At 37.6% G+C, this 24880-nt stretch overlaps 1 protein-coding gene across 1 annotated transcript; it reads left to right on the forward strand.

Annotated features, from left to right (window-relative positions):
* On the forward strand, positions 1–1754 carry fgf1b (fibroblast growth factor 1b; the record flags this gene model as incomplete). The annotated part of the gene is made up of 3 exons (XM_079835897.1): positions 1–169; positions 1131–1234; positions 1436–1754. 3 exons carry the CDS (start codon positions 1–3, stop codon positions 1637–1639), a joined length of 477 nt encoding a protein of 158 aa, XP_079692023.1. The 3' UTR covers positions 1640–1754.
* Between the last annotated feature and the right edge of the window lie 23126 nt (positions 1755–24880).

Raw genomic sequence — 24880 nt, forward strand, 5'->3', positions numbered from 1 at the left:
ATGACCGAGCGGGATATCCCCGCTTTCACACTGCTACCGACGACCACCGACCAGAAAGAGCCAAAACATTATTCACTGCAAAAACTCTACTGCAGGAATGGAGGATACCATCTCCGGATCCAACACAACGGGACTGTGGACGCGAGTCGTCAAGAAAACGACGTTTACAGTTAGTATGCAGTATGTTTGTTTGAAGCACACTTGACTTAACGTGAGGTTCTCTCGCTATTTTCTTCTAACACACAGCAAAATGTAAAAATGTTAGCTTAAATATCTATCCTCCTTACACTCAGAAAAGGTTTTTTTTTTATTTAGCCTAGTATTTTTTTCATGTCATTACATTGTTTAGAGCATTAGAAACACAATATTGTTTTTTTTTTTTTTTTTTTTTTGGGAGATATTTTATTAATATATTATGCTATGTCCTCCAGGACACCAGGACTTGACATGTATAGGCAAAAACAATGGGATTTTTTTTAACTCACCAATCAATTTTAGGCAGCTTTGCATAAAGATGATTCTCTTGCACTCTAAAAAATGCTGGGTTATTTCAACACATATTTGGGTCAAATATGGACAAACCCAACCTCTGGGTTAAATTTTTACATTTAAATTATGGTTTGTCCTTATTTGACCCAAATTTGGGTTGAAACAACCCAGCATTTTTTAGGTCAAAAGTGTGTTTTGATTATTATATTTCCATAAGAGTGCTTAATTTAATCACTAAATGAATGTCCAAGACTAAGGAGAAGTTGTTGTCATGGTGAGATGTCCAAACACTTGAAATGTGCTCTTTACATGACATCCCAGAGAAGTTCACTAAAATATAATCCAATACAGAGGACAAAAGTCTATTCCTGGGTCCCAGGAGGCTTTGACATAATGTTAAAAATGCTTGAACACGTGTAATTTAGCCGCACATTTTATACCTATGCAATAATAATATTTTTATATAATAGCATACACTATAAAATGTAATACATTTCACTGAAAAGAATGGAAAATGCTACTTTATAAGAACCTGTAAATTGTAAAAGCTGTTACATGGTTACATATTGTTACCTATAAACAGTATGTATAATTCTATAATGTAACAGCGATATAAATGTTGTATGATTATTGTATGACAGCTCTTTTGAAGGTAAAAGCTGTGAAAGCAGGATTGGTGGCCATCAGGGGTCATGAGACTGGACTATACCTGGCAATGGATAAATGTGGAAGACTGTATGGCACTGTAAGTAGTTGTTAGTTTTAAATTTGAACAAATTTACATATTTCTATTCCTACAGATTAAAATGAACATATTAACACCTATAGGAGTTCTTCAAAGTGGAGCATGATGTTTAAACATGTTAAATTCCTGAACTCTGATTCATTAAAATGATGGTTGTAAAGAACTGTGTAACACACCTCTAATCTCTGTCCTGTGTGTCAGGCCATGTTGAACGATGAGTGTTACTTCATTGAGAAGATAGAGGAGAACCACTACAACACATACCGTTCACAGAGGCATCAGGAGAATGGAGACTGGTACGTGGGGATCAAAAAGAATGGACGGACAAAAAACGGCTCCAAAACACACAAGGGCCAAAATGCAATCTACTTCCTGCCAATTCCAGTGGATGGCAGCATACAGTAACGTTTCAGCTTGTCAAGGCCCTCAAAACAACCCAAGCGCTATAAAGAATTAGACATTTCTTAAGAATACAATGCATAGTTAGCCATTATATGTCTATATATAAAAATTATATTTATTTTTTATATTTATTTTATATTCTTTGTCTGTACAGGTGAATGTAAAGAAAGTTTTTTTTTTTTTTTTTTTTTTTTTTATATTACTATTGTATTGTTTTCAACCAATACAAGCATTTTGATATCATTGGAACCTTTGCTGTAGAAATATTTTAAGAAATATAATGTATGATCCTTTCCTATGTAAATATACTGTTCTACTGTATAACTTCACATACTGTATATTTATGCTGTACAAAAGGATTGAAATACAGTATATCTCAATGGGATAGCTTCTCTGTCACTGTGAAAGTACTTTCAATATTTTAACATCAAATAAAAAGCAATAAAACTGATATTGTTGTTAAAAACACATTATAAACAAACGGTTTAATTATTTATAATAATTGTGAACTTCAAATTATATCCCCACGCTGTCAAATCACATATTTAAATGCATGAGATACATCATAAAAACATAAAAATAACAGACATTTCAATGCAAGAAGCAAAGGTTCAGTCATTTAGACTACAGTTGTACACTTTTAAGGAACAAAGCCAACTAGGCAAATGAATACATTTCATACTAGAGCTGTCAATGACTCTTTTTGAGGAGTTTTGTGTATACAAAAACAGCACAAGTTCGGGAATTGTACTAAATATTTCTGCTTTGTGCTTCCCACCTTACAGCGGTTTTTGAACGTTTCCACCAGCAATTAGAATGTATTTTAAGAAGGAGTTGAACCAAAATGAACCAAGGAAAACAAAATAACTTTTCTTTGGCCTATAGGGTGATTTTGAACATAATTATATATACACCGATCAGAAATAACATTATGAAAATATTGTGTTGGTCCCCCTTTTGCTGCTAAAACCGCCCTGACCCGTCGAGGCATGGACTCCACTAGACCCCTGAAGGTGTGCTGTGGTATCTGGCACCAAGATGTTAGCAGCAGATCCTTTAAGTCCTGTAAGATGCAAAGTGGGGCCTCCATGGATCGGACGGATGGAATGACCCTGTCGCCGGTTCACCACTGTTCCTTCCTTAGAGCACTTTTGATAGATACTGACCACTGCAGACCAGGAACACCCCACAAGAGCTGCAGTTTTGGAGATGCTCTGATCCAATCGTCTAGCCATCCCAATTTGGCCCTTGTCAAACTCACTCAAATCCTTACGCTTGCCCATTTTTCCAGCTTCTAACACATCAACTTTGAGGACAAAATGTCCACTTGCTGCCTAATATAGCCCACCCACACACTGGTGCCGTGATGAAGAGATAATCAGTGTTATTTACGTCATTATGTTATGCCTGATTGGTGTATATAAATCCTTAATGAGCTCTTTGAGATTGATGAAACATCTTCTATTGTTTCTCATATGATTATCATATGATAGGTTGCACGTTATTAGAAAAAAAACGTTTTTTATCATTATTAATTTACTGTTAGTTTATACACTATGAATATTTTGAGTAATATTTTTATTTAAGTTTTATCCATTTTAGTTGCCAGTTTTTTTGATAGTTTTTCAGCCATAAAAAATATTGTATGTTATTTCAGCTTTATTTCAGTTAATCAAAATCTTGTTTTAATTTGAGTTAAAGGAACACGCCGACTTTTTGGGACTTTATCTTATTCCCCATATCCGCCAGAGTTAGATAAGTCCATACATACCATTCTCATCTCCGTGCGGGAGTCTGACACACCCACCGCTAGCCTAGCTTAGCACAAAGACTGGAGGTAAATGGCTCCAGCTAGCCTACTGCTCAATAATTGTCAAAATAACGCCAACATTTTCTTATTTACATGTTGTGATGTGTATAGTTACATTATGTACTAAGACCAACGGAAAATTAAAAGTGGTGATTTTCTAGACCGATATGACTAGGAACTATACTCTCATTCCTGCATAATAATCAAGGAATTTTACTGCTGTACCATGAGTGCAGCGGCGCAATGATATTATGCAGCACCTGAAAATAGGCTAACTTCCATCAACATAACCAACGTGTAACAGACTTCATTGTGATTTATCTTATAATTTGTTTTTTGTGTACATTTTTTGACATTTCTGTGTGTTGAAATAGGTTTAAGGTCTGCATTATCTGTCTTAATAAGTAGGGACTTTTATTTTGACGGATGTTGTAGTCTACGGAAAGACAGTGAGAGCTCGCGGTTCATCGGAGTGGTTGGGCAGATTTAAAGTTTGCAGTTTGTTAAGCACCCCCCCAAAAAAGCATAAGGTGTGTATGTTCTTGTTAACTGTCATCTGTAATGAGTATGTTTGTGTATTTCGCTGTATGTTAATGATAATGCTGAAGAGAGAGAGTTTGTGTACGAGGTGTTAATGCGCACTTCTTTGCTTTATTTGTTCAGCTCTTACAGTGATTTTTTGGAGATCAAACGGATTAAAAAAACTCCATGAAACATCAGTAAAGTCTGGACATCAGTCGGACAGGGTCCGCTACACAACGTGACAATCTGCTTGCAAAGAGAGCGCTGGGGACTATTATCAGGTGCTGCATAATATCATTGCGCCGCTGCACTCATGATACGGCTCAAAGTTGAGAGTAATGAGAGTACAGTTCCTAGCCATATCAGTCTAGAAAATCACAACTTTTCATTTTCCGTCGGTCTTAGTACACGTTGTAACTACACATCACAACATGTAAATAGGAAAATGTTGGCGTTATTTTGTCACTTATTGAGCAGTAGGCTAGCTGGAGCCATTTACCTCCAGTCTTTGTGCTAAGCTAGGCTAGCAGTGAGTGTGTCAGACAGAGTATGGACTTATCTAACTCTGGGGGATACGGTGAATAAGCTAAAGTCCCAAAAAGTTGGCGTGTTCCTTTAACAATATGACCAACAATATAACAAAATGACCAGCTAACATCATTTCATTAAATAATATCATCAGCACATGGGAAAGTGTGAATGAGTAAAAGTTCTGATTATAAGAGCAGATTGATTGCTATAAAAGAAGGGAAGAAGTGCTTCCAATCATTGTGTCTTTGTGTTCGCAATGGTTACCTCCAAAGAAAGATGTGCAGCCATCATCGCAGCCATCATATATTGCACCTGAAAGAACCATTTCCTAGATCAAGAACTTTAAGAAGAGGGGTTCAGCTGCAGTGAAGAAGGATTCTGGACGTCCCAGAGTGTCCAGAAAGCACCAGGGCTGTCTTTTCCTGAGGAGTCAACTACAGATTAGATTATTGTAATGCTCTACTGGGTGGTTGCCCTGCTCGCTTAATAAACAAACTCCAGCTAGTCCGAAACACAGCAGCTCGAGTTCTTACTAGAACCAGGAAGTATGACCATATTAGCCGGTTCTGTCAACACTGCACTGGCTCCCTATTAAACATATTAAGCATATTAAGCATATATTTTAAAATCGCTCTTATTACTTGCAAAGCACTAAGTGGTTTAGCTCCTCAGTGCTGAAGCGAGCTCTTAACTTATTATAGACCTTCACGTCTATTGCAATCTGAAAATTCTGGCCAGTTGATAATACCTAATATCAAAATCAACTGCAGGCAGTAGATTTCCTATTTAGCACCTAAACTTTGGAACAGTCTTCCTAGCATTTTTCGGAGTGGCATCTACGCTAATATCAGTCTCTCTGTTTATCCCGAGGTTTACAGAGCAGCTGTACAGCCGAAACAAATTTTGTTCCATTGTTTTCCTGTTATCACTGTACAGCTGCTTTGAAACAATCTGTATTGTAAAAAGCGCTATGTAAATAAAGGTGACTTGACTTGACTGATTCATGTCACCACCAGTGCAGAGTATTGGCAGCAAGTGGGTGTAAGAGCATCTGCACGCACAGTGAGGTAAAGAAGGTCAAGAAGGGCAGCAAATAAACCACGTCTCTCCAAGAAAAAACTTTGAGGACAGACTGACATTCTGCTGGAAGTACAAGGATTGGTCAGCAGAAAAAAGTTATTTTCTCTGATGAAGCCCCCTTTCGACTGCTTTGGATACCTGGAAAATTGATTGTCTGGAAAAGAATTGGTGAATGCTACCATGAGGCTTGTGTCGTGTCAACAGTGAAGCATCCTGAGACCATCCATGTGAGGGGTTGCTTTTCAAGTGGGCTCTCACCATTCTGCCCAAAAACACTGCCATGAATCCTCAGTGGTATCAAATGCTATCAAAACGTCCTGCCAGAGCAACTTCTCCCAATAGCCCAGGAGCAATTTGGTGATGATCCATGGATGTTCCAGCAGGATCAAGCATGTCACAAGGCAAGAGAGATAATGAAGTGCCTCAGAGATCATTACATTAAGGGTTGGATGTGTGGCCAGGCAACTCCCCGGATCTTAATCCCATAGAGAACCGGTGGTCAATCCTCAAAAGGTGAGTGGACAAGCAGATCAAGCCCACAAACTGCGATTAACTCGAGGACTAACAAGGCAAAAAATGACCACCATCAGTCAGGATTTGGCCCAGAATCTGATATCCAGCATGCCAGAGTGAAATGCAGAGTTTAGAAAGAAAAGGGTTCAAAACAATGGGCCCCATTTTAATTATCTGAGCGCATGGTCTAAAGCGCATGGCGCAAGTGCACTTAGGGTGTGTCCGAATCCACTTTTGCTACTTTAACGACAGGAAAAATGGTTGGCGCGCCCAGCGCATGGTCCAAAAGAGTTGTCCATATTCTCTTAATGAGTCATGGGTGTGTTTTGGGCATAACGTGCAATAAACCGTCTCATCTCCCATTCCCTTTAAAAGCCAGTTGTGCTTGCACCATGACGGATTTTATATTTACATGGCGGAATTTGCGAGCGGAAAGACTAAACGCTTCCCCAGAGAAGGATCCTTTAATTTTTCTATTTAAAATGGTTTGTTCTGGGTGTTATCGACTCTTTGCACATTTTGAATGTTTTTGCCGATAAAAGCCTTTAAAACGTATGTAATGCATATCATTGTTTTCCAGTACACCATAGAAATGTGAAGAATAATCTACAAATACTGAAGCCACAAACTTTCAATTTCAATGTAACAATCTCTGATAAAACAAGCTACCACCCCCAAAAACATATTAAAAAACCCCATCAGAACACAGCAGGAACTGTAAAGCAATGCCCTGACAACCATCCGCAACAGGGTGGCTGTTGTAAGGAGCGCACAACACAGGAGAATACAAAATATTCTTTCATTCAACAAAACAGGCTGGAGAAACACAACCACTATCCATAAAGTAACACAGGGCTTATAAACACAAGAGGTAATCAAGGGAGAAACAGATCAGTTGTGGGGAACTAATTAACAACCATAGAAACAGACCAGTGGCGGGAAAATGAGAACAAAGGAGACTGGAACTAGAATAACAGAGTAACTACGTTACAATATAATGTAGAATTTATCAGGGTACATTGTTTTAAGCATCACAGATCGTACTTTCCCCAGCAGATGGCAGTAATGTATCTAATTAGGCACTTTTCAGTTGACTTGAGCTGCAGCACTCCACGCATTTCAGAGTAACCTCAGAATACATTAGTGAAACTTTCTTGCAAGAGTTTCAGTGTAAATTATTTCCAGGTTGCTGATTGATATTTAGTTTGGGCAAAAATGCAGATGGTGGGCTGTCTTGCTCATATAAAGATACTCACTACCTTTACGCAAGGACAGCTGAAGCAAATGGCCAAATTGCAGCAGTAATGTAGGAAATGAGTCCCTCTTCTGTAAACAGTTAAAAGTTGAAGAATGAAATATAGTCCAAGAACTGTTTTAATAATGCAAATCTGCGAGGTTTAAACGACAAAGATGCACATTATCAAACAAACAGATGTACGATTGCATATCCACCCACACAAGCACAAGGGAGAGCTCTCTCTCTCCCTCTCTCTCACACACACACACACACACACACACACACATACACACACACACACAGCCCTGCACCCTGGCCTCCAGCCTTTGGGGCCATGGTTGGAGCAGGAAGGGAGCCATTCACTGTAAACTGAACAAGCAACAGCTTCCTCTGGGACTCCCCCGGCGCAACTGCAGCCAAGATACCAGCATTATAAAGCACTTTGACAGACCTCTGTCAAAGCGGAAGACAAATCCTTTAAAAATTGTACAAACACTTCTTCATTACCTCGAGTACACACACATGCACACACCCCTGCAACGTGCCTCTGGTGGAGTCTTAAACCGGAGTGTGTCGTTGACATTTGCGTGAATGCATGTGTGCGTGGCCTTACTTTTCTACCTTGCTGTTGTTCAGCCTCCGTCCATCCAGGACGGAAAGAGGGGATGCATGCCGGTCAGCTGATTCCACTGTAATTAAAGACTGCTTTCCATCTGCTGAAACACTTTGCAACGTCCCGAGCGGCTGCAAAAGCTATGAGGCTGAAGGGGGGAGGATTCGAAGAGGATGGAGGGAGGAAGAAAGAAAGGGTGGGGAGGGGGACATTGGGGTAGAATGGAGAATTCCTTACGGTATGCCTCGCATGCTTGCGGTAGGGCCTCGGAGAGCGGCTTATTAGGATCCAGGCCTTCGAGTTTTCAAAACTGCAGTTCTGGGCTGTGTGGACACATTCTTCAGATAAATCATTCTTTAAACGTTCGTTTATACTGTTATCACAGGGATGTCGTCTGCTGGGCCCACTGAGGTTCTCTATAGTGCTGCAATGATAATATATTTGTGGAGGCCAACCCAGTTGGCATCGCTGTGGTTCCCTCAACAAAAACCCTATAGGATTTTTCCATTGGCTTTTGGATTGTTGCAGAAAATAAGCTCTGTGACCAACAAAAGTTTACGATTCTTACATGTTTTGCTCATCATGATAACCAACACAACTTGCAAGAATTTTGAAGCCTAAATACAATCACCAGAAGTGAAAAGCTCAAAGGTAGGCTGTAAACGAACCACAGCACGGTTGCGTGATCATACCACCACCATCACGCTTCGACAACTCTTTCAGTCTTAAATTAAAAACATTTTCCCTGAAAGTTGGAGTTAGAATAGTTTGTAAGAGCACGACTACACTCACCTAAAGGATTATTAGGAACACCATACTAATACTGTGTCCCCTTTCGCCTACAGAACTGCCGTAATTCTACGTGGCATTGATTCAACAAGGTGCTGAAAGCATTCTTTAGAAATGTCAGTTGGCCCATATTAATAGGATAGCATCTTGCAGTTGATGGAGATTTGTGGGATACACATCCAGGGCACGAAGCTCCCGTTCCACCACATCCCAAAGATGCTCTATTGGGTTGAGATCTGGTGACTGTGGGGGCCATTTTAGTCCAGTGAACTCATTGTCATGTTCAAGAAACCAATTTGAAATGATTCGAGCTTTGTGACATGGTGCATTATCCTGCTGGAAGTAGCCATCAGAGGATGGGTACATGGTGGTCATAAAGGGATGGACATGGTCAGAAACAATGCTCAGGTAGGCCGTGGCATTTAAACGATGCCCAATTGGCACTAAGGGGCCTAAAGTGCGCCAAGAAAACATCCCCCACACCATTACACCACCACCACCAGCCTGCACAGTGGTAACAAGGAATGATGGATCCATGTTCTCATTCTGTTTACGCCAAATTCTGACTCTACCATCTGAATGTCTCAACAGACATCGAGACTCATCAGACCAGGCTACATTTTTCCAGTCTTCAACTGTCCAATTTTGGTGAGCTTGTGCAAATTGTAGCCTCTTTTCCTATTTGTAGTGGAGATGAGTGGTACCGGGTGGGGTCTTCTGCTGTTGTAGCCCATCCACCTCAAGGTTGTGTGTGTTGTGGCTTCACAAATGCTTTGCTGCATACCTCGGTTGTAACGAGTGGTTATTTCAGTCAAAGTTGCTCTTCTATCAGCTTGAATCAGTTGGCCCATTCTCCTCTGACCTCTAGCATCAACAAGGCATTTTCACCCACAGGACTGCCGCATACTGGATGTTTTTCCCTTTTCACACCATTCTTTGTAAACCCTAGAAATGGTTGTGCGTGAAAATCCCAGTAACTGAGCAGATTGTGAAATACTCAGTCCGGCCCGTCTGGCACCAACAACCATGCCAGGCTCAAAATAACCTTTCTTTCCAATTCTGACATTAAGTTTGGAGCTCAGGAGATTGTCTTGACCAGGACCACACCCCTAAATGCATTGAAGCAACTGCCATGTGATTGGTTGATTAGATAATTGCGTTAATGAGAAATTGAACAGGTGTTCCTAATAATCCTTTAGGTGAATGTATAAACACAAACAGACTAGTGAGTAGATGAGTTCAGCTTGATGATGTATAATGTCCCATTTTCCCATTTAGCAACCACCATTTTCAAGACAAGTAAAAGCATTAAAAAAATAAATTCACAATTACTGATCTATTTTATGTTGTAGAATAAAACATTTCAATATATTGAGCTTGTGTTCTCCCACAGACATTTAACTTCAGGGCGATGGAACCAGAAGTGCTAAAATGCGAACTCATTTCCAGGGTTTTGGCCTACAAAAATACTCCATCCCTGCAGCACTCTATAGTACTCATTAATAGCAAACTCATTAATATTTTATCCCATTTTTTTTCCAGCAGCCCTCTACAGTTATACAGTGAAAGTAACAGTGAGATGGTAAAAATTCATACTAAAACCTGGTATATTATGTCATTACACTGGTAGACTTACTCATAATGCATCTTTTTCAACAAATACTTTCTGGAATAACTTCAAATGTAGTATGAAGGATGCTCGCATGTGCAACACTCACCATCACAATGCTTCAGGTTATTAGGTCAGTGACTTGACTCATTTTTGCCCCAACTATTAATTAATTCAAACAATACACAAAATCATGTGATGAAACCAACATGGAGAAACATGATGGGGAACAAAAAGATAAAACAGGAAATTATGTCACAGAGAGGACCCCTGTACGCTTCAGATCAGATCATTTGACCTGTCAAGGTTAGTTCAGGTTGTAAAATGTTATGTTAAGTTATGTTATAGGGACTTCTGGGTGGCTGATAGGGTGCATTGTGAACTGTTATCTTAACTCTTTCCCCGCCATTGACAGAATTTGTCGGCTTTCCGTGTTTTCACTGTTATACGCTAGGGGGCGCTATTACGCATCTTCTGTACGAAAACAGAATCTCCAGATACAGGGCCCTATTTTAATGATTTCCGAATCCACTTTTGCTAGTTTAACGATGAAAAAAACGTCAGGCGCACCAGACGCATGGTCCAAAAGGGTTGTACCTATTCTCTTAATGAGTAATGGGTGCGTTTTGGGCGTAACGTGCAATAAACCAATCAGAGTCTCATCTCCCATTCACTTTAAAAGCCAGTTTCACTTGCACAATGGCGGATTCGCTATTTACATGGCGAATTTGCGAGGGGAAAGACTGAACGCTTCTCCAGAGAGGAATCCTTTAATTTTTTATATTTAAAAATGTTTGTGTGCTGCTGCGCATCACTGTGTGTGTAATAATCAGAGTGTACAGAGTGGGCGCACAAATGGGCGCGAGTGCATTTGCTATTTAAATGTGTCGCTGGACGTGAAAAATGAGAACTGTGTCTGGCTGAAACTAGCAAAAAACACTTTCGCCACGCCTGTCGTTGCATTACTCAGGGTGTATTATAGGGCCCTAAAACACAGGAAAAATAGGAGCAGAAGCAAGCGATAAAAGCATTGCTTATGCATGTTGTAGTTTTTGGATTTTCTCAGCTTTTTGTTCAAAATGTTGCTTTTATTAATGAAATTTACCTACATTCAAGTGTTGATAAAAAAAAGAAGAATGCATGAAGATAGATTTTTTTTAAAGTAGAGGGTCTGTTCTTTCTTTTGATATATTTTATGTTCAGATATTCATACAAAAAAATATTCTAGGGGCCTTTAAAGTTTTCCAAAATTATCAAAAATGCTGGTAACTTTTTAGAGTTTCTGGCAACTTTTCAAGAGCTATTTCTACCTGATTTAACCCATTAAAAATGAGTTTGTTGGTATAAATGAATGTATTTAGGTTGATTTAGTGAATATAAATGTTACTAATTTTAGGTTAAAAATGTTTTTCTAGTTTGCTTTGGCCAGTGAAACACTAAATGGACCCAATTATGTTCTTGATAAATATCCCAGGTCTTATTGCGAACAAATCTTCTTGGTCAAGGAAAGTCACCTTCATTTATATAGCGCTTTTTACAATACAGATTGTTTCAAAGCAGCTTTACAGTGATAACAGGAAACAAAGATGCAACAAAGATTGTTTTGGCTGTACATCAGCTCTAGAAGAAAGCCATTTTCCAGCCTAGTAAGTTTTTGAATGATTCATTTCCGTTGCAAAAATCATTAGTTATTAACTATGGGGCTGTTTACACGACACCAATTTCAACTGAAAACAGAAAACTTTTAAAGGTGCTGTATGTAAGTTTTTGACTGTACTAAAGCATAGAAATAGTTCACATACTCGTTTCTCGAAAAACAAAGCTACAGCCAGTTATTCTACTTTGAAATGTGTATTCCATGTCGGAATGTCTGTTTTTGTTTTGGTCTGTGCGATAACGCATGTTGCCAGTTTACCCAATAGTATATCAACACCACAGGTTGCCATTTAGGGGAAAACACAGCGTATTGCTGCCATGGAAGCCAACAAACCAACTAGGTTAGAGATCGCAGATTCTACCTGACCTCAAAAGCCTCTGCATCCATCTCAAAATCTCTATGAACGGAAGAAAATTCATATTAGTGAGATAAAAAGTCAAAAATACGACAGGCTAAGTCATAATTACAAGATAAAATGTTGAAAATATGATTTTAAAAGTCCTCATTATTAGAAAAAAAGTCAAAAATATGACATTGTGAGATGAACAGTTACACTCAAAAAAAAAAAAAAGGTTCTATATGGCACCAAAATGGTTATTGGCTCGTAATCATAGGGGAACCTTTTTAAGTGCCATATAGCACCAATTTTGGTGCTTCAGCGGTTCTTCACCGGTTCTTTGACTAAGGTGCTATATAGCACCGCTAACTATGGTGCTATATAGCACCACTACCATATACAGAACATGTTAAGACATGGTGCTATATAGCACCAAAAGTGGTTCCTCTTTGATTACAACGAAGAACCATTTTTGAAGCCATATAGAACCTTTTTTTTAGTGTAGGAAATTTAATTTGAAATTATGACTTAAAAATCTAAATTATGATTAAAAGTCTAAATTATGACCAAAACACACACTAAAGCCCTATTCGGACGGTATTAGTTTAACATGGGGAGGTGGGGGTAAAGTAATTTTACCTCAGGACGTCTGTAATATTAATGGCCAATTTGCACGGGATAAGACATCTCAGTAAAACTAGCAGAAGTGGGAGGGGTCACTCGCTTTACGCACCACCGTAACCTCCTTGACGTCATGTGCGTTGCTTCCTGTTTTCACGTAAGCAAACACACAATATATATATGTGTGTGTGTGTATATGTATATGTATATGTATGTTGTCCCACCCAGTGACGCCGCTACCACCACGCGCATCACGCGCTGCGCATAGGGCAGCAAGTGCTCCGGGGAGCACCACAAGAAAATGCTCTCTCTACCCTCCCGTGGCTCTGCAAAATTTGCGAACGCCACCACCGCGGGCATCATAAAGTGATCGCGCTTAGGGCATCAAAGCGGCCAGCGGCGGGACTGGTCCCACCACCTGCATCGAAACCGAGTGCTTCTTCAAGCGCTTCCATGCTTGCAAAACGCACCAAAACTACTTTTAATGATGGAATTTTACCGTACATTTTTACAGCGGGTCTATTCGAACGGGATTAGTTTTACCCAAGGTCATTTTTCCGGTCCTTTTTACAGAAGGTAAAATTCTCCGTAATTTTTACTGACATTGTCCGTAATGATTACCGAGATGGCACATTCGGACGGGACTAAAATCACAGAGAAACTCTGGTAATAATTACTTTACCCCCACCTCCCCATGTTAAACTAATCCCGTCCGAATAGGGCTTAAGACATTTAAGAGATGAAATGATGCTTGTTATTTTTTTTAAATGCGCCTTTCATTTTTTGATTAATACTTATAATAATATTTACACTATTGTTTTCATTTTGTGCAATACATTTTTTTTAACTCATTTAAAATGAGTTTTTACATTTTGAAATCAGTTTTTACAACAGAAATTAATCAATCAAAAACTTACTTTAGCTTTTCATCTAAAAGAAAATGAATTTCCTATCATCACTGTAAAGCTGCTTTGAAGCAATCTGTGTTGTGAAAAGCGCTATAGAAATAAAGGTGACTTGACTTGCTAAATCAACTCATCAACTTACTGAGGAGGAGGGGGCGGGGCAAACTATATTTTGAATTTGGACTGCAGTGCCCATTTCAAACACTAGCTGTCATTCTTACATACAGCACCTTTAATGCGTTCTGGCCGTTCATTTACGCGACAACAGCGTTTTGGTGGACTGAGAACGCCAAATCGTGAATCTGCGAAAATGGTGACAGTATGCACATGCGTATTATGTGTCTAGTCTATAGGCATGTGTGTTTCAAATGCGTATGTGCGCTGGCACATAGTCTTTCTTTACAAAGTGACATTGCCAAATTTCTTGTCTGGCATGCATAATGCAGTGTTTTTAGTCATTTCCGTGGATGCGTGTGAAGAAGAATCATTTTGATAATGTTTTCATCTGTACAGAGCAAAAACTTTTGTCATGAAAATGTTTTGGTGTCAATGAGACCTACACAGAGGATGATCTTTGACACAGTCTCTGCAGACTCTTCAGGGATGCGTTGCAGTTGTGTCTAGGCGCAGGCCCTCCATCTGATCTGGATACGGCCCGGTTCCGGCAGACTACTGTAAACCTCGAGATAAACAAAGAGACTAATATTAATGTAGATGCCATTCTTGGTGAACGATATGTATATTTTAACTTGCTCTCCATCTGAAACGACTTTCTTTTCAGCTGACATCATCAAGTCCATGTACTTTTCTATCCCTTCCAACCACCTGTCATATATTAACCACATTTCACGATCCAATCAATTTCTGATGGAAAAAAATCAACACCCACCATGCACTCTCCATTTAAAATTCAAAAATATGTACGAATATGGAAGTAAAAAGGATTGTGAAGGTTTCATGATGACTGATCGCAGCGAGCCAAGAAAACCAAAATCACCTTGATGTAAATTTTGAAAAAAAATGATGTGTAATACTGTAAGACCTGCCAGGTTAGAGAAATGCTGGGTCAAGCTGCACAGAAAGATGCAATAGATATATTTTGGATTGTATAATGATTTCATAAACTGACATTTTACCTTGCAAAATAATGACACTTTTTTTTTTTTTCAGTAATAACAGAAATGAACGGACTATATTGATTAGGAGCCGATGTCCTTCATTTGTGCTTAGTAACTTGTGTATTTCCTGCTCAGTGTGTCGGTCACCGTTTCCTCTTCCTGTGAGATATCAGTCAGATTTCCATAACAACCAGAATCCCAGCTAGCCCACCACATTCCCATGTCACACCTCCCATTCTTACACTGACCGATTCATTGACGGAAAGAGCTAAAAAAAGCCTCACACCCTCCGAAATATCTAAAAATGAGTGTGGTGTTACGATAACAAATACATGGCAGCTGTACTCTCCCTTTGTGCGTCACACTAACACAAACGAGCTAGCTCTCGGCAGGATGCGTTCTCGATATTCCCATGATGTGATACAGTACATCGCCATCCAGAAGTACAGGAAGTCCACCTCCTGTCTTTCGTACTTCCTGATTATAAACCCTCTTGGCAGGAGAGTGTGAATGGAATATTACAATCTTTTATCCCTGTCCCATTTCTTTGATGAGCTGTAATACATCCTCAGGAAATAGGATATTGACATTAGTTTCAATAATTAAGTGGCCGTCAGAGGGACTGATCTCATCTAAACGTCACTCTTATGTGAGTTTTATTTTTGGCATGAAACTGGGTCATATAGAGCATGTTATGATAATCACATTTTTTCTGCACAGAAGCCCAGTCATTGGGGTTTGGGAAAATGGTCTTAAACTATGTAAAGGAATCTTTGTTTCGTGGAACACAAAAGAAGACATTTAGCAGAATGTTCACGCTGCTCTTTTCCACACGATGAAAACGAATGGTGACCAGGTGCTTTCAAACTCCAAAATCACTTCAAAAGTACTTGAAAAACTACACTTTGAAATTCAAAGTCTTCTGAGGAGATAAAATAGCTTTGTGTGAGGACATTTAAACAGATTGTCTACTCAAAATTCTGCAGAACACAAAAGAAGACATTTTGAAAGAACTTTTAGGTTTAAACAGCATCAGACCTTATTGTCTTTCAAATATGTAAAAATGTTAAAATATCTTCTTTTGGTATCCACAGAAGAAAACACAAAGTCAATCAGGTTAGGTTTACACCAAGTTTACAGGTGGTACCCCAGGTTTGACGTCTAGAACAACAACTCAAATCTCAAATCAACAAATCAAAAAAAAAAAATATAGGCCTGGTTTAACAGATTTAGGTTTCACAGGCTTAGATTAAGACAGGATTAGGCCTTAGTTTAATTCAGTTCAGTTTTTTTTTAAACATGCACTCCAAAAAATCATGGGTTATTTTTTCTACCCAAATCCTGAGTTGAGCCTTTTGGTTATTTTTTTCAGTGTTTGGGTAGTTTTTGTGTAACCCAGATCCTGGGTCAGACATAACAACCCAGTGTTTGGGTAGTTTTTGTGCAAATCCAGATTCTGGGTCAGACGTAACAACCCAATGTTTGGGTAGTTTTTGTGCAAATCCAGATTCTGGGTCAGACGTAACAACCCAATGTTTGGGTAGTTTTTGTGTAACCCAGATCCTGGGTTAGATGTAACAACCCAGTATTTGGATAGATTTTGTGTTACCCAAATCCTTGATTTACACTTGAATTACTTGTAAAATGTTTAATTTTTACTTCAGATATTTGTTAAACGAGCTTAAATGTTGGCAATATGTATTAAAAATACAAACTAAAAATATATATTATAAAATTATCATCAAACCAGTGTTTTTGTGTTGTGTTTTAAAAAAAAGTGTAGAGGATTTAAGTTAATCTGCAAATATTAAATCATGGAATACTGTCTAGCATTATAGTATAAATAAATCAACCCATCATGCTGTTACCTTGGCTTAGTTTGACCCGAAATTTAAATGTAAAAATTTAGTGTTCATCGGAGTGGTCCAAAACCCTAGATACTGCACTTGAACCACGAATACACACACACACACGCAAGCACACGCGCGCGCACACACACACACACACACACACACACACGCACGTTGGGTTTTCATGTTTTATGGGGACTTTCCATAGGCGTAATGGTTTTTATACCGTACATACCGTATATTCTATCCCCCTACACTGCCCCTGCCCCTAAACCTACCCATCACAGGAGACATTCTACATTTTTACATTTTCAAAAAACATCACTTAGTCTGATTTATAAGATGTTTTCCTCTTGGGGACCAAAAAATGTCCCCACAAGGACGAGGATTTCAGATATTGCCATCTTTGTGGGGACATTTTGTCCCCATAACGTAGGGATTACCAGTCCACTCACACTCACACACACACACATGTTTGTTTTTGTGAAATGTGAGGACATTCCATAGGCGTAATGGTTTTTATACCGTACAAACCGTATTTTCTATCCCCTTACACTGCCCCTGCCCCTAAACCTAGCCCTCACAGGAGACTGTGCAGTTCACTTTATGTGAAAAAAAACTTGTTCTGTATGATTTATAAGCATTTTGAAAAGTGAGGACATGGGGAACGTCCTCATATTTCACCCTCTTTTTGTAATACCTGTGTCATACCCATGTCATTATACACATTTGTGTCCTGATATTTCACAAAAACATGCCCACACACACACACACACACACACACACACACACACACACACACACACACACACACACACACACACACACACACACACACACACACACACACACACACACACACACACACACACACACACACACACACACACACACACACACACACACACACACACACACACACACACACACACACACACAAAATGTACTGTATTTGAAGAGTTTTGTGTTTGAAATTTTAAAAAGGAACAAATCCTTCCCTCGCTGGTCAATTTGACCCCCTTAGGAATGAATGGAATGCGATGAATGCTTCAATACACATAGAAAAATCAAAAAATGCTCAAAATTCAAACAAAACAATTATTTTATAATATCTACATGTGTATCTGAATGTATTCTGAAGAGAAACTACTTTAGGACCCAGTCATTTAATTATTATTTATTTATTATTTATTGATCAAATCTAGTAATTTGAAGGTAAATAAAATAAAAAATAACAAAAAATCGAAAGAAAAAAATTTGCATTAAAAATAGAAAAAAAATTAAGTATAATTAGAAAAAAGCATTACTGATGTGCATCTTCAGACAAAACAATGGCACTGTAATATTTTAATATATGTCAGTGCAAGTCTCTTTAGGTTAAAACAGCTCAAACAAGCATTTTAGTCTGGGACTAGCTTAAGCCATGCCTGTGCAAAAACAGAGCATGAGTAAGGATGTTTTCCAGTCATTTTTGGAGTATTTTTTGTGACCTACTGAAGAACGAAATCATACCAATTCAGAACAACATATGTCAGCGATGACTGAATTCCCATACCTGTGTGAAGTATGCCTTTAATGTTCTCATGGGGGGAAAAAAAATCTCGTTTTAGAAGGCAGCACATAACATACACACCCACCCTTTTCCACATAAAACGCATCAGAACACCCGTCAGCTAAATATAAAAAAGTGGTCTCTGGATGTCGTTGGTTTAACATCCATCATCACTTCCTTTTTCCTTTTCCACCCATTCTCTAGATAGATCCCGTTGGAATTAAAATAGCCACTGTCTAACCAAACAACAAACAAAAACCACTGAGTCGTGGCCCTATTTATGGTGAATGCCTCACATACCAAGTATAACCCAAGCATCTCCTTCCCTTTACGATGTCAATGCTGCAGGATACACACACACTTATATATGTATACACACACACACCCATTCTTTTTTGTCCTTCATTCATTGCCTCTTTTTGAGCTGTATCCTCTCTTGTGAAAGAGCAGGAGAGCTGCTGTAATTATTCCCTTATTCACAGGAATGTCCAAACAAATAGGCCTTTTTGAAGCGGCCCATTGTCTCAATGTGGGAGTGGATCAGGTCGAGCGCAGGAGGCACGGAGGAGCTTCCTGTGGACGGAATGTCTCGAGTGAAGCCACGCAAGCACTCCCCCGACCCTAAAAGTCCCTGATGACCAAAGTCCTAATTTTAGGACAGATAATAGGATGCTTCCTGGGAGGATAGATGTATGTAGTTCTTATAAAAGTAGATTAGTGTGACATTACACAAAAGAGTAACATCCTTTCACAGAACCCTAAAAGCAGCACAGGACACAACATAACACACTATACTAACATCAAATAATACGAAATATTACATTTTGACTGTATAGCCAGAGGAGAAATGGCCCTCTGGTGTAGCCTGGTTTCTCCCAATGTTATTTTTTCTCCATTATCCAACATTAAATGTGACCCTGGACCACAAAAGCAGTCATAAGTCGCACGGGTATATTTGTGGCAAAAGCCAACAATACATTGTATGGGTCAAAATTATCGATTTTTCTTTTATGCCAAAAATCATTAGGATATTAAGTAAAGATCATGTTCCATGAAGATATTTTGTAAATTTCCTTCTGTAAATATATATATTATTATTATTATTAATATGCATTGCTAAGGACTTCATTTGGACAACTTTAATATTTTATACAAAATCTATATTTTATAAAATAATCTGGACTTTAATATTGTTATAAAATCAAATCCATGTCTAGCCAAGTAGTGCTCCAAGTTTGAAGTTGATATCACAAAAATGGCCACTGTGAGACATTACATAGAATTGATGCTTTCATGTCATAAATTAGTACATTTCTCTCACAATATCACTTCTATAACATAACACTGGACAGATTTGAAATGTAAAAATAGTGCAGTAAATTTTGTCAAAATTTTAAACATGAGACTTCCCACTAGGGGGAAGAGCCCGCAACAAGGATTTAAAGTACCGTTTCGATGGAAATGCAATAGCCAATTTCAAAGCATGAATTTTGAGTGCTCGAATGATACTTAATTTATGATGATTAATAAAATATGTGACACATTACCAAATATTAGGCTTGTTCTCACAACACAAAAAAAATGTCATACCTTTCAGATCATTGCATAACGAATGAACACCACCTTGCAAATAATATAAGCAATATATTAGCAAATCTAATCGATTATATCGCCCAGCTCTAAACTTAGTCATTAAGGTATTATGAACATTAACATCATGAATCTCTGTAAAGCTGATTTGAAATAATGTGTATTGGGAAATTGATATTGTGCACTATACAAGTAAAAGCTGACTTGACACACACAATATGCTTATTAGCTTATAAGATAGATTGGCAAAAACTTGCTATGCTTACAAAATTAAGTTTATTCAAGTGTGCTATTAGTATACTTCTAAAAATAAACTAACTAAAAATAAGAAAGTATACATTTAGTCTACTTTTATTAGTATATTTGGCCTATACCTTTACTCAGTGTTTTGATTGAGATACTTAAAAGTATAATTCTACTACTTGGCTTGTAGTTGTGCTTCCTTTTTTGATTGAGTATAGCCTATTAAATACTTTTTCACAAAGTTTTACATGTCTTATTAGTTTACATGGGAATTTACTTCAAACTTTAAATACTTTTAAGTACTTTACTTTAAAGTTTACTCAGTTGCGTCAAATTTTTTAAGTTAAGAAATGTAAAGAAATGTTAAGAAAATGTAAAGCTCTGAACTTGAAATATTTGAGTAAGCTAATTCAAACATTTAACTTAAAAATATCATATCATCTCAAATTTTGAGTAGTGTAAACTTGACTGTCTTTAACTAGCTAATTCAATAAATGCCACCTTGCTAACTGGTTACACAATGCTTTGGTAGCATTAGCATTAGCATAGCACTTGCTGAATGAGGACAGCAATATAATGCATTTCACATCTATCTGTTCTCAAACTAAGCTCATGCTCCACTCGTCACCATGGTAACCCTACAAAAAACAACATAACAGAAACTCTTCTAAACTAACATAAGTTGTTAGTTTAGAAGTGGCAATGAATTATTTTGAGCTACTTTTATACACTAAAAAGTGGACCAATTTACTCCCAAGTTGAAATTGAAACAGTTACAAGTATACTCCGAGTACATTGATATTCGTATACGTACTACATTAAGTATACTTAAAAATATAGGCTACTTGAACTTTACTTAAGTGTACTTGTCTTTTGTATTGGTAGCTGGTCAGTTTTCACTTATTATTGACCACTGTCATGGTGGACATTTTGAAGAGATCTTGAAGTAAGGTAAGTTGGTGTGTTTATAACTATAGCTACCTGAAAATTAGCATATCCTTTTAACAGTGACACAGAAAACACAATGTACTGGCCAGCCAGAGTTCTGTTATATTTACAGTTGGAAGACATACCGCATTTACATTTTGTGAGCCCACAACATTGGAGTATTACCATATCTGAGAATCATTTTTGCTGATAATACTTTAGCAAGCATGTTTTTATCCGTTCTTTAGTATCAGAATGATGGCAGATTTGGATCTAATCCGACAAACAGATTTGCAAAAAAATGTGTTAGCGATTCAGTCATTCAGACAGTTCACGCATGAATCGTTTGCTGTGATTTCTCATAACAAAGATATCAGAGATGATATATGGATGAGGTGGACATTTACCTACAATCCAAGACACTTACTCAGTATCCAGTATTTTTCAATTGTATCTCAGACTAGCATTTCCAGTTTAAAAATACTGTGGAAGCAGCATAGAAAACGCTTGGCCTGTGTTTGTAAATGCACCGCACATCTGTGTATTCACAGCAATGGGTTGGTCAGGAAACCTGCAGGTGTTGTTGGCATTGCATTCAGAGTTAATTTCTGGTAAGACAGGCTGCTGGGAGTGTAATAAAGGTGCCTTAGAGCTGCAGTGGGTGTGGTAAGAGGTGGTTAGAGGGGATTTTCAGGCTTACTGGCCGTATTCTGGCAGGGCCCTTTAAGGAGTCGTCAGGGGAGACGTGTCGCTTCCTGTCTGGAAGTGTCTGAGAGCTCCGGACACAGATCTGTGTGAGAGATGAGCTGTCCCTGTATCCTGAGAGATCTCTCTCTCTCCCTATTTGTCTAACTGTGTGTCGTACTCTTCCTTTCAGAAATCCTTTTCGTTTGACTCCTCTGTGACTGTTTGTTTTTACATTGCTCTTTATACATTTCTGCAATTCATTCAGCTTATACTATTTTATTTTTTGTATAATTAGATCATTTCATAGATAAGGTTATCAGTTTTGTGTGCAATTTCTTCTTTTTATTGGTATACTGTCAGTCATGTACAATACTGTACATCAGTCAGTAACACTTTACAATATGGTTTCCTTAGCTAACATGAACTAAGGATGAACAATACTTCTACAGCATTTATTAATCTTAGTTAATGTTATTAACATTAGTTAATGCATTGTGAACCAACATGAACAAACAATGAACAACTGTATTTTTATTAACTAACATTAACAAAGATGAATAAATACTGTAACAATGTATTGCTCATTGTTAGTTCATAATACATGAACTAATGTTAACAAATAAGACCTTATTGTAAAGTGTTACCGATTTGTCATGTTTCTAACATATATTAATGCTATACAGTAGATTGTACAATGTACATTGTTACCTAAAAAAATATAAATAAATACATTTGAAATAAAATAAATATTTTCTGTAATAATTCAGCTTGCATGTTGCTTTTCATAAACGTTACACTTTAAAGTTTGAGTTCTGCTGTCACATCTGGTCTGTGTTTGTGTTTTGCTTCAGTTGTCGGTTGTCTTCTACTTTTAGGGTATGTTTACACGACAACGTTGTACTAAAAACTGAAAAGTTTTTCGCATACAGACATTATCAAAATGATCCCCATTCATACAACAAATACTGTATAGTAGCCTATATAGTATATAGTTGGTGGTGTCACTTTGTAAGAAAACACTACGCATGCTCGTGACGTCACCTTATTCACAAATTCACATTTTTGTAGTTTACACTAGACGATGACCGCTAACTAGCACTTTGAATCCCATTTTCAAAAGTTTGTGTTTTCAGGCCCACAAAATGCTGTTGTCAGGTAAATGAACCGACAACACACATTTTTTTAAATTTTTGTTGCGTTTTTATTCATTATTTATTCATTATTCATTCAAAATTATTATTATTATTATGAATAAGCATTGTTAAAAGCCAGACACTTTAGTTTTTAATAGCCATTTGCTATGTAGTAACCTGTAATTTTGAGTAGAAACAGGGGGAGTGACTTTATTGCATCAGAGATGTGTCACTTTGCTCACAGCTGATTGGTCCAATTAAAGTTTGATCTCTTATCCAGAACATAACCTGCCCTGGAGCAGGTTAGCCGTGGAGCGTAAGTTACTATGGAGATGAACACTGCTAAAAGCCAAACCATTTTAATGGTACCCAAAACCCAGAATTGGTACAAACTAAGCTTAAACATATCTGGCTAGCCAGCTAAACCGGCTTCATGGTATAGGCCCCAGATCTCAAGTCACCTTTATTTCTATAGCGTTTTTCACCACACAGATAATTTTTGTTTTAGATGAAAACCTAAAGTAAGTTTTTGATTGATTCATTTCTGTTGTAAAAACAAAAACAAAACAAACAAACAATATATATATATATATATATATATATATATATATATATATATATATATATATATATATATATATATATATATATATATATATATATATATATATATATATATATATATATATATATATTGCACAAATTAAAACAATAAAAGTAAATATTATTATTATTATAAGTGTGAATCAAAAAATTAAAAGCGCATTAAAAAATTTAATAACAAGCATCATTTCATCTCTTAAATGTCTTAGTGTGTGTTTTGGTCATAGTTTAGACTTTTTAAAATCTAATTTCAGCTTTTTATCTCATAATTAGGACTTTTAATCATAATTTAGATTTCTAAGTCTTAATTTTGACTTTAAATCCAAAGATTTTCTCTCAGAATTTTTGAGAAACAAGTCCTAATTTCAACTGTTCATCTCACAATGACTTAGCATGTCATATTTTTGACTTTATCTCACTATTATGACTTTTAAAATCATGTTTTTGACTTTTTATCTGATAATGAGGACATTTAAAATAATATTTTCAACACTTTGGGCCCTATCTTGCACCCAGCGCAATTGACTTTGTACACCGACGCATGTGTCATTCCTATTTTGCACCCGCGCAAAGCGCGCTTTTCCCTCCACAGAATCACGTCGCTAAACTAGTGAATGAACTTGCGCTACCTGGGCGGTTCAGCGCAAAAAAGGAGGCGTGTTCCGGCGCAAACAATCCCTGGTGCTATTTTGCTGTTCCATTAAACAATTGCGCCACTGACCAGAAAAAACCTAGTCTAAAGTCAGTGGCGCGTTGCGCGTTGTTCATTATGCTATTTTAAGGGCGCATGCTTGACCATAATGTATAGCGTGCACAACGCGCATACACTTTGCTCATGTAACCTACACAGATGCAACAGTTATTTTTGCAAATCATAAATTGTTACACTAAAAAAATATTAACACATGAGATGACGGAAATCATTGTGGTGTGCCACGAAGATGTGAAAAAATAGGCATAAATCTAGCTTACAAATGATTCAGGCTAATTGTAATAATTAAGGATAAGACCTGTTTGCCCAATAGTGGCAAGACATATATGTATATAAGGACATCTGACAAATTGGTTTGTCCGTCAAGAACCAGGAAAAAAAATCGACTGAAAAACTGAAAAAACTGAAAGACTGGAAAAAAAAAGACTGTGAAATCACCTTTACCATAATGTACAACATTACAACTTCACTTCTCTGTCTTTCACTGCTCTTACTAGAACATCAGTCTCCTCGGCTGTGAACCGCTCCTGGCGTGCGCCTGGTAAATACGCCATAATAATAGCAATCCATAATGGAACTTGCGCACCTGCTTTTAAAGGGAATGT

This window comes from Gobio gobio (assembly GCF_949357685.1).
Source record: "Gobio gobio genome assembly, chromosome: 14".
In the NCBI taxonomy this organism is placed as follows: domain Eukaryota; kingdom Metazoa; phylum Chordata; class Actinopteri; order Cypriniformes; family Gobionidae; genus Gobio; species Gobio gobio.